We start from the raw sequence: 11,559 nt of genomic DNA, 5'->3' as shown, positions 1-11,559 counted from the left end.
GATGAACCATGAAATGGTAAATATAAAGTTCGAGTTTATCTAGAAAAAATAAATTCATATTGTAGTCCTTCAATCTGCTTATCCGAGAAATGATGTTTAAGAAGTTAAGAGTGATTTTTATGAATTTATGATTTCATTGGTTGTCGTTAAAATTCTCTGTGTTTAATTTCTTTCATCTATATATATATATATATATATATACGAAACAAAATCGAAAATCTTTTAACAAAATATCTCTGTAACCTCACTCTCTTTTAGTACTGTCTTGCTCCGCCGACTCCCAATCTTCTCTGCACGAAGCGTCTCCCTCGGTTATTCTCTCAATTTGTCGTAGCTTCTCGTGATTACACACAAAAAGACTGCTCCTTTTGGTAAATTCATTTTTTATCTCGCAGGAATGTGTTCGAGTAATAGGGCTCAGGGGTTTGTGAATGGAAGATTGTAATTCCCGTGCATTGTTCTTTCTATGATTTTGATGTTTCTAACGGTTTTTTTTTCGCTTTTTTGCTAACGAATGTTCAATTTCTCTCGTCCTCTAAATTAGTAGTTGTGTTTTATGGTTTATGATTCTGGGCTCAAGGGTTTATGCTTTCTTGATGTCACCTACTGTTATGTGCTTCTGGGTACAGCTATCTACTTAAAAAGTACCTTTTTTCGTGTTTTCCTTACATTCCCTTTCTCTCATTTTTTATTGCTGCCAATAGTTTGCATTTTCATTTCATCATTGTTGTTCATACCAATTATTTTTTTCTTATTTGTGAGCACCAAGTGCTGCTTTAATTCTTCTTTATTCGTTGCTAACAACTCAGAATTATGTATGAGGAACTCTTAGAACACGTGATACTCTTTAATTGTTTTTGAAGTATCGCAGCCCCTGCTCGAGTGATTGAATGTCTATTGACTTGGTGATATATGTGGGACACGCCTATGAAATTTGATTCAATATCGTTTGTTTTCTCATAGTGTTTTGTGGAGAAACTATGAAGGGAGAAACTATGAAGAAAATAGATAATCCACTAGTTTACTTGGATGTATCCATCAATGGAGGCCCTGCAGAAAGAATTGTTATTGAGGTGATTCCTTTACCATAAGGCCTTCAATAACCTCGTAGTTTTGTATATCATCTTACCTGTTTTTGATTCATTCTTTCTATTTTTTGATGGAATGTAGTTGTTTGCCAACATTGTCCCCAAGACAGCAGAAAATTTTCGGGCGCTTTGCACTGGTATACTGCTGATTTGCACTGTTAACGTTAAAGTTCTGTCTAATTTTTGTTTGGATGATAGCATTAGCAGTACCTTTTAGAGATACGATTTAAACAATTTTGTATACAGGTGTCTTGATGCATACTAATACTTGAATGCCAACATCATTCTTCACCAAACCTATATTTCTGCATGCCCAACTTAAAGTTGAAAGAAAAGCAATAACTAAAACCTCTGCTATCTCTGGTCTTTGATTCAAAAGAGTGCACTCGTTAAATACACATCAAAAGTGGATGTTTGGGGAATTGCATTTTGAATTTCATAGTTATACTTATATCTATTTCAAAATCACATGCTGAAGTGAAAGGAAATGGTTATGCTTTTTAAGCGAGCAATACCCGCAAGTTGCTATATTACGTTCCTAATACAGTGAAAGATAAACCTCACATGAAATTTTGATTCATTTACTATAAAATGACACTTTATCGTTGATGGCTGTATGAAATGTAGTTTCATAATCATAAAAGTTGTTTGCTTTGTTTATAACATGTTCGTGCCTGCAAATTAATATATGATTAGAATCATTGCACAACATATAAATTCTCCATCAATCAGTACTCCACAGGAGATTTGTCTTCTTGAAAATATCTAGGACAATGGGGAGCAAGAATAAAAATGAACTGTTACTTTAAAAGTAGTAAGGCACAATAGAACTTTTGATTGTCTAAGATTGATAAATTCTCCCAAATTTACATACTCGAATCATATGGTAAGTAGTCAATGTCAATTCTTCTTTGGGACTAATTTTCATGGATGTTGAATGTGTTTTTCTCCTTATTCTTTCCCATATCTTCTCTTTCTATTTTGAGATTTGATTGGAGTTGACATTAATAGGGTTCACTGAAAGTTTTTTGATTGGTCAATCACATTTCTGTCACGCAGGTGAGAAAGGCACTGGAGTCTCAACAGGGAAACCTCTGCACTATAAGGGTTCCACATTTCATAGGATAATTAGAGGATTCATGGCACAAGTATGGTCTCGATGTTTAAAAACTAGCAGCTATTCACAGAAAAGCATATTCATGTTTCCTGTTTTCTGTTGCCTTTTCGTTGTTTTTCATGGATGCAGATTAATCTTGTTTTGCTTTTGCAGTAGCTAACTCCGATTGATATTTGTTAAATGTATCCCAGTGTCCGAGAGGATTATGATGTTCTTCTGTAGTCCTAATCTTGTTAAGACTGATTCTTCTATTTAGACCTAAAAGGGGCCCTTAAGACTAACTCTTGCATTTATTGTCCTATCTATTAGTTACTTTGTTTGATTTGCAAATAGTGTTCATTTCTTGGATTTCTATTGTTTATTGTGGTTGAAACATATTGCAATTTTTGGTAGCAAGAACAAGTTTTTCATATGATTCGGTTGTTCCCAGTATGTGACCATAGTGGTAATTTTCACTCTCTCTCATCCAGTTCTACTGGTATTGTACCATCCCTGTGCTCCCTTTCGATACTTCTGCGACCTTTTTTTTTCCTTCACGCTGGCCTTATATGACCTTTTATCGCCATCCTTCTTTTTTTAGGCAATCTAGTGCACAGAAGTTTACAATACTTTGTCAACCGACTGCTATTGCTCTTGATTGTGACACTCCTTACCTTTCTGGCCTCTTATATCACCATTATCTTCCTCTTATTCCATGGATATAATATGAGCCAAAAGAAAGGGGATAAATGAAAAAACAGAGAGAGGAGAGGAGCGACGGAAACAGTACAAAAAGGAAATAGGAAATCCAACTGATTATATTTTTTTAGGATTATTCCTATGTAGAGCATTTAAGATGTTTTGTACATTAACTGGTTCTTTTTCTCAGCATTTCTCAAATCTTCATGTCATGTGAAATTCTTGTCAATGCAACGAATGTATAGGAAGTATGCTGGTGATGTTTTGTTTCAAAATCCTCTTTCGTCGTCTTGTCAAGGGGACATAATTGGTGATAGAAGAAAATGATTTCTATTTTTTGCTGGTATCTTGAATATTTTTCAGAATCTTGACTGGGGGAAATTCATGCTTATTTTCATTTTCCGTGGTTGCATGCTTTTGTCTTTACAAACAATGTCAATAGTATTTGGAATTGTAATCTACATTTTTTTCTTTTTTCAGGGTGGGGATTTTTCCCAAGGAAATGGTGCGTTTTTTCTTCTCATTTCAGTTTTTCATATTTTTAATTGAGATGGATGCTTGGTAGTTTGCATAACTTCCTTCTTCATTCCTAGACTTGTAAGGCACAACCTTTTAGTGGTTTGCAGGCACTGGTGGAGAAAGCATTTATGGAGGGAAATTCTCTGGTGAGGTTTTTGTATGCTTGAACTTATTTAGTTTTCCTGTTTCTTTTTGATGATTTACTTATTTAATCTTTGTTTGCAGATGAAAACTTTAGGTTGGATCATAGTGAGCCAGGCTTCCTCTCCATGGCTAATAGTGGCCCAAACACAAATGGATCTCAATTCTTTATAATATTTAAACGCCAACCTCATCTGGATGGGTACGTGAGTTTTGCTTCGTTAGTCAAATATGTTGTGTTGATTTCCTTCGTCCTCGTTTGTTCTTGGGGTATGCGAAATCGGATGTGATTGCAAAACTGATTTGTGATCGTTTCCTTGTATGTCATAGGAAACATGTAGTTTTTGGAAAGGTTGTGAAAGGAATGGAAATTGTTAAGAAAGTTGAGCAGATAGGAACAGCAGATGGAAAACCATCTGGATTTGTAAAAATTGTGGATTGTGGTGAGACATCTGGGACTGAGAAGCGAAATTCAGTTGGTTCAAAAAAGGTTGAAGTAAAGAAAGGTATCTGTTCGATTTTGAGTTAGTAGTGATGGACTGTTAGATTCTTTAGCATTTTTATTTTTGAAATGTTAGCTTGTGACACCATGTAGGAAGAGGTAATCAGAAAGCATCTCCTAAAGACCCTAGAAGAAAGAGAAGGCGACAATACTCTTCCTCTGATTCTTCTGATACAGACTCTGATTCATCTTCATCAGAGACAGATTCCTCTTCAGCATCTGATTCCGAGTCTGACACTTACTCTTCTAGTTCATCCAGTGATAGGAGACGGAAGAAGAAGAGGAAGTTAACAACAAGGGAAAGACACCAACGTGGGAAAAAAAAGAAAATAGCCGAACGCAATGGAAAAGCAAAACGGAAGTCCAAAAGGTGTTTTTGAGTATAGTTTTTTCATAATTTTATCAGGCAAGCATGAGAATAATGTTTCCCCCTGATCCTTTGGAATATGACAAACTGATTTTAAATTTTGGATATAAAGCAAAATATGTGACTAATACAAAAAAGTAGTTAGAGAAAAGGATGGTGGAACGGTTCTAACTTTGCATCTCCTTCACGATCTTGGATTCAAATATTTTAGGCACAAATTTATCTACCATTAATATTACCGATCTAGTTCTATGATTGCCTCAAATCTTTGAGGTACAGTTTTTATCTACCATTAATCTTTGAGGATGCGACTAATGCATAAAAGTAGTTAGAGAAAAGGATGGTGGAACGGTTCTACTGTTGCATCTCCTTCATGATCTTGGATTCAAATCTTTGAGGCACAGTTTATCTACCATTGATTTATGTGTTCCGTCAAATTCATTCTCAGGAATGTGGAAAGTTCCAGTGATACTGATAGTAGCAGTAGTAGTAGCATGAGCACTAGCAGTAGCGAAAGCGCCAGCTCTGATGCAAAAGATACGAGTAGGGGCAAATCATCAGATAAAATTAAGGTGTCGAGCAAAGAAGGGGAGAAGCCAGCTGGTCAAAGTCTTGGTATCTTACTTTTTGCTGCTGTGAATAAATGATTTCATAGTTTTAAATCTCTCGATTTATGAAAGGAAACAAATTTAGTTTTGGATCAATATAAGTAGTATCTGTCTTCTTTTATGATGAGACTCGATATTTGAAGGCAGAGAGAGAAAATTAAGCTCTTCCTTTCTTTGGATTTACAGTGCAGCTAAATGATGTGAAACAGAAACACACGAGGGATACATCAAGTGATGAAGAGGGACAGTTTTCTCTGAAGAATAATAATCTCTTGAATAATGGACATGGGGCAGATCTCAACAAGAGTGAAATTTCCCGAGAAATTCACAAAACTGATGGGTCAGTCAGATCCAGGTAGCTGATCAACTCACGCTTTCACGGCTATTCATGATTCACTGGGTTATACAATGTTCAACACCAAATAACATAAATTATTAAATTGTTGTTGACCTTCTGTGATATTGATCAATGATCACAACTACTTTTGATTTTTTAATGATTCTTAGTCCTGGTGGAAGGCAAAGATCTAGTATGCATGGCATTCGGAGCAGAAGTCCTAGACTCCGAAAAAGCGTTGAATTTCCTCGAGCTTCTGATCAGCAAGGTGAGAAAAATACTTCAAGAACTCCTGTGGAAAGTCCTTCAAACAAAGGATCTCAACCTTCTGCATCTAGTCGAGGTCGAAATTTGTCCAGAAGCCGCTCTCCAGGTGGAACTCAGAAGCGCATTAAAAAGGGGCGGGGATTTACTGAACGGTACTCCTTTGTGAGAAAATATCGCACACCATCTCCAGAAAATAGATCTTATAGTTACAGTGGAAGAAACACTCGAAGATACCATGACAGGTAATTTTCTGATGCCTGGTGAAAATTTAGGTTTGTGATGTTACATTTATAGCCCATCGTTTCTTATAAAAAAAAATGTTACATTTATGGCCCCTGCTTAGCATATTCTACAATTTTGTAGATTTAAAAGTTATCAAGATGAACTTGAGTGTTGGCCGCTAATTATGGATTAAAGCAATTGCAAACCTGGCCTATTCGTCTCTTCGTGGCTATTTACATGCTCAAGGGTTATTTGGTCTCACAATTTCTATATTATGTTCTTGGACCTGTGCTGTTTTTCAGATATTCAGAACGCTCACCACCAAGAAATTACAGGAGCCCACCAAGAAGGCGCAGGAGCCCGCCCAGGTCTGTCTATCCCTTCCTCCTTCCACACACCTTTTTCGCTCACAACACTCTTTCCCCATTTTGTATGCATTATCGCATGGCGCATGCTGTTTACACTCTTAACGGAAAGGTCAACGCGGTGGTCTGTTGGCAAAGTTTTGGTCTTTCCGAAATGTTATGATTTACTTAGGCAGGTATAGATTTTTAATGTCATCCATTTTAGATATGAAAGGAGGAGCCGGAGCAGGTCTGGTTCTCGAAGCCCTGTTTCCTACCGTGGTCGTGACAGGAACCATAACAGAAATCCTGTTCGCAGTCCCAGTCCTGCAGATAGGCTCCCTGTAATCAGTGACAAATTAAAGTCCCGTCTTGGCCCAAAAATGGATGATGTACACGCACGTGTCAGGGGAAGGTCTCCTTCAGGCTCCAGGAGCCGTAGTTCATCGCCATCTAGATCTTCTGGAGCAGCGGCTCCTAGAAACCGTGCAGTGAAGCCATCATCCCCTTCACTTAGTCCCAGTGGACAAAGGGGTTTAGTATCATATGACGATTTGAGTCCACATGAAGCAGTAAGTTAGCGATTCAGGGTGCTCGGATAAATTATCGTCGACTTTAGTACTTGGTTTGTGTTGTGATATTGATACCTAAGTTATATTTCGTCTCTGAGAATTCACTTCCTTAGTTTTCTGGGTTGCTGATTTTGTGTCTGGTGTGGAGATTTCGTGGTATTTTCCCCTCTAAATTGTCTTTAACCATTTTTCCAGTTTTCTAACTCCTGATTTTCGTTTTTATGCGTCAAATGCGAAAAGAAGGATCAGGAATGTTGAAACAATACAAATTAAATTGTAAGATATTTTATATACATAACAGGATTACATGAATATGAAAAGCACACCAAATCCATTAACGGGCTTTAATGTTGAAGATTTATTTATTTTATTTTATTTTTTACAAGTAAATGCTAGTGGACGAGTCCACTTGGGATTAATAGACATATCTCATTAAAGTAAAAAAAAAAAACTATTTATTCCAACAAATCTTGGTACATAACCCACAAAACCGATGAATAAACACAAAACAGGCTTCTTGTCGTTAGCCTTGGATAGCTGGTGAGGTGACTAGTCAAAAGAAGTATGACATTCTAACTTCCACAACATTAACCATTCTTGAGTAAGCCCTGTGCCTCCAAAACGCGGTGACCAGCGGCCAAAAGTCCTAGCCTGTCTAAACTCGCTTCTAGACGGGTTGGTTAATTCGGTTTCGAAATTTTCAAATATCGGTTAATTCGGTTAATTCGGTTCGGTTTCGGTTTTTGTAAAAAAATATCGGTTTAACCGAATTAACCGAATTATTAAATAAATAATTTTAATTTTATTTTATTTTGTTTTAAATATAATTTATAATATTTTTATATTTAATATTGTATATTATTATTAATTTTTTTATGAATAAAGTGTTTTCTTATGATTAAAATAGAATATTAATTATTAATTTTATATATAATTTTTAAAATTTTAATTTTTTTAGAATATTAATTATTAATTATATATATAATTTTTAAAATTTTAATTTTTTTTTAAAAAAAATCGGTTAATTCGGTTACCGACCGAAATAACCGATTTTAATTCGGTTCGGTTAATTCGGTTTTTGTGAAAATTCGGTTCGGTTCGGTTAGTCAAAAAAATTTCGGTTAAATCGGTTTTCGGTTAATTCGGTTCGGTTTGTAACCGAATTAACCGAATACTCACCCCTAATCGCCAACCCCGCCATTTGTAGTGACGAGGGAAGTTGGTACAATGAGTCAAACCCAAATCGACATAGTTAAAAGTATCAAACGAATTATTTCTATAATTGATATTAGAGTCAAGATCACGTATCATCGTGAATTGTAATTAAGACAATATAATTATTGGGCATGTAACAATTGTCTCTTTTAAGATAATTATGGATACACGTTGGATTATATGATTTAATATAGTTTTGTTGCGTTGTTATTGCCATATATATCTTATGATATATATAGTATATTCTGTGTTCTTAATTTAAAAATATGATAGTATATTTAGACACACACACACACAATAATATACCTAGATATGCATTGAAAAGGCATGAAAAAACGTAGATCATAGTGTGAATAAATATTTTGATTTGGGTGAAAGCGTAAAAACAATTCAACCACCAAGTGTACAAAAAAGGTTAACCTTAACCACTAAGTGTAAAACAAGCGAAATGTGATTAATCATGATTTTTTTATAGATAAAATTAAATTTAAGTTGAGATTTAACTTTTTATTTTTAATTAAAATTTTATTATTATTATTTTATAAAATTTAACTTTTAAATATTTGATACTTAAAATATATATATATATATATATATATATTATTATATATATTATTCATAAATAGTGAATAATACAGAGAGAGAGAATGAATAGAAATGCTTTATTTATAATTGGAGACCTTATTTACAGAGTACATTCACAGAGTTTGAATAGTTGATAACATGATAAAATGAAAATCTTATATCAATAATAATCTAAACACTTTATCTATAACTCTCGCTTAGATGATTATCAACTCAACGAATTATTTCTAAGAGACGTGAGGGTTCAAATTTTGCCTCGTTAAAACCTTGTAAGTAAAACCAATGGGTAACCTAAACGAAAGGAAAAAAAAAACTATAACAATAAATACTCTCCCAGCTAAATCATGCATATCTATTTCAGGCACCAATTTTTTGAATGTTGAAGTTGACAATCCCTTTGTGAACAACTCAATTACATTGTCTCTTGAATGAGTTTTATGTACACAAGTATCATCATTTTCTTAAAGATCACGCATATAGAAGAATTTTGGTGAAATATTACTTTTAAATGTACAATACAAGAAGCATTATATTCAAATATTACTGTCGAGCTATCATATATGTTATGTCATGGATCTCAACGATACACATTCTCGACTTGTTTCATACATTGCAATGATCTCATAGTAATTAGAAGACGTCGTTGTTAAAGATTGCTTTACCGACCTCCATGATATAGCAGTTTCTCCTCGTGTAAACACATAATCGGTCTGGGATTAGCTGTATGTGAATCAAAAAGATATCCTACATCTGTATAACCAACTAAAGAATGATTTGATTTTTTTGAATAAAATAATCTCATATCAGTCGTACCACGAAGCTAACTAAATATGTATTTTACATCATTCCAATGTTTTCGTGAGATTGTGATTTTTCAAGAATAATATTATCCATGTTTGATTCATTTATTTCACTTAATATGTCATTCATGGCTGATTCTTCTGGAGCTTTTGAATTTTATTTCTCACGTAATTTTCTTTTTCGACGTACAATATACTTTGAATTAATTAGTTGACCACACTTCTGGCGTATTCTAGATTCATTTGTAGGTTGAATAGTAGCTGGTCCTACATGGACATAAAATTTTAAAGGGGCATTCTCTCCATGTATATGTGACTTTGTTACATTCTTTGTATAAGCAAAAGCATCGAAAAATTGATTTGTAATTCACTGCAAGTGAATAATTCTTTCAACTTCTAGCTCACATTGATTATTTTGAGGATCATAATTAAATAATTTTTCTCATTCCAAAAGTCTTTTCGTTACTCTTCTGATTACAAATGTATTTCCCCTAAATTTGGAAATTTCAACTCATCAATGTAGCAATCTGCAACCTCGCAGTAAACAAATCACCTGTTGAATGTTCCAAATATATAATAATAGATGATAAATCATATCATCAAATAAATCCTAAGTCTACGTTGTGAACCATTTTGGTTTGTTGTGTAGGTGGGAGATAGACTTGTAATACACAAACAAATACTCGAAAGTGAGAAACATTAAGTTCTCCACCATAGGCAAGTTGTAAGGGTGAGTATTGGTGATAATTAGTCGGCATTATACAAATCATTTATGCATAATGTATTATTACACGACCCCACGCAGATGATGGAAGTTTTGTTCTCATTAGGTAATGGTCTAACAATTAATTCCAATTTTTTAATAAATGAATCTGCTAAGCTAGTACTTTATTATGTGGTTTCAGATACTTGTTTTTGTTATTTGAATACTTCAAATGTGTAAAAAAATACTATATTTTTGAACAATCACCATAAATTCAGTCGTTGGTTTTTCATTAAAAATACATTATGATACTTATTCATGTCATTTTATTTTAAAAAAAATAATTCATCAATCATCATTAAAATAAGATTAAGTACTTATTTTGACATAAAAAATATCTATTTTAAGTTTCAGATACTTGATTTGGCTCTTTAAATATTCCAAATATGTAAGAAAATATTGGATCTTGAACGATCACTATAAATTCAGTCATTGTTTGTCTTTTCATGAAATGTGTATTTGGATGATATATTCATCTCATTTAATATTTCTTTGTAAAAAAAAAAAAATCAAATTCCCAATTGAGCATGTAAATTTTAAAGTACTTAGTTTTACTTGAGAAATGCCTATTTTCAGTTTGCAAATACTTGATTTCGTAAATGAGATACTCACAATATGTATTAAAATACTGGATATTCGAATAGACAACGTAAATTCATCAAGTATTGGTATTTCAATGAAAAATGCATTCGGATGACATATTAATCTCATTTAATATTTTTTTGTTAAAAAACTAAATTCTCAAATAAGTATGCAAATTTTAAAGTACTTAGTTTTACTGAGAAGTACCTAATTTGAGTTCACAAATACTTGATTTCGTAAATGAGATACTCACGATATGTATTAAAATATTGGATATTCGAATAAACAACGTAATTAAGTTCTCCAAGTGTTGGTATTTCCATGAAATATGCATGCATTTGGATGAGAAGTACCTAATTTGAGTTTGCAAATACTCGATTTGGTACAAAAGATACTCATAATATTTAATAGAGTATTGAATATTCAAATATGCAACGTAAGTTCACCAAGTGTTGGCTTTCCATGGAAGATTCGTTTGGATGACATATTTATCTCATTTAATATATTTTCTGTAAAAAAAATCTCAAATAAGCATGAAAATTTTAAAATACTTAGTTTTACTTGAGAAGTACATAATTTCATATTTCAAATACTTGATTTAGTACATGAGATACTCATAATATGTAATAGAATATTGGATATTCGAATATGCAATGTAAGTTCACCAAGTGTTGGTATTTCTGTAAAAAATGCATTTGGATGACATATTTATCTCATTTAATATTTTTTTGTAAAAAAAAAACCAAATTCTTAAATAAGCATGAATATTTAAAAATACTTAATTTTACTTGAGAAGTACCTAATTTCATATTGCAAATATTTTATTTGGTACACGAGATACTCATAATATGT

The 11,559-nt window shown here is 33.2% G+C and overlaps 1 protein-coding gene across 4 annotated transcripts; it reads left to right on the top strand.

Annotated features, from left to right (window-relative positions):
• Window positions 1-227: 227 nt before the first annotated feature.
• On the top strand, window positions 228-6,920 carry LOC140833770 (uncharacterized). 4 transcript variants are annotated; one of them, XM_073198158.1, is made up of 15 exons: window positions 238-311; window positions 396-450; window positions 964-1,073; window positions 1,171-1,225; window positions 2,148-2,236; window positions 3,364-3,388; window positions 3,510-3,548; window positions 3,628-3,745; window positions 3,874-4,049; window positions 4,139-4,415; window positions 4,861-5,027; window positions 5,207-5,375; window positions 5,528-5,866; window positions 6,149-6,214; window positions 6,417-6,919. In XM_073198158.1, exons 2-15 carry the CDS (start codon window positions 432-434, stop codon window positions 6,769-6,771), a joined length of 2,004 nt encoding a protein of 667 aa, XP_073054259.1. In that variant the 5' UTR covers window positions 238-311; window positions 396-431; the 3' UTR covers window positions 6,772-6,919. The 4 variants fall into 4 exon arrangements, with proteins under 4 accessions (XP_073054262.1, XP_073054261.1, XP_073054260.1 ...); XM_073198161.1 differs by lacking the exon at window positions 396-450 and having other exon boundaries at window positions 228-371; window positions 6,417-6,920; XM_073198160.1 differs by lacking the exon at window positions 396-450 and having other exon boundaries at window positions 230-371; window positions 976-1,073.
• Window positions 6,921-11,559: the final 4,639 nt, after the last annotated feature.

The sequence above is a fragment of the Primulina eburnea genome, chromosome 6 (assembly GCF_022965805.1).
Source record: "Primulina eburnea isolate SZY01 chromosome 6, ASM2296580v1, whole genome shotgun sequence".
Classification (NCBI taxonomy): Eukaryota; Viridiplantae; Streptophyta; class Magnoliopsida; order Lamiales; family Gesneriaceae; genus Primulina; species Primulina eburnea.
The sequence above is the reverse complement of the archived record's forward strand: the minus strand, read 5'-3'. Positions and strand labels throughout refer to the sequence as shown.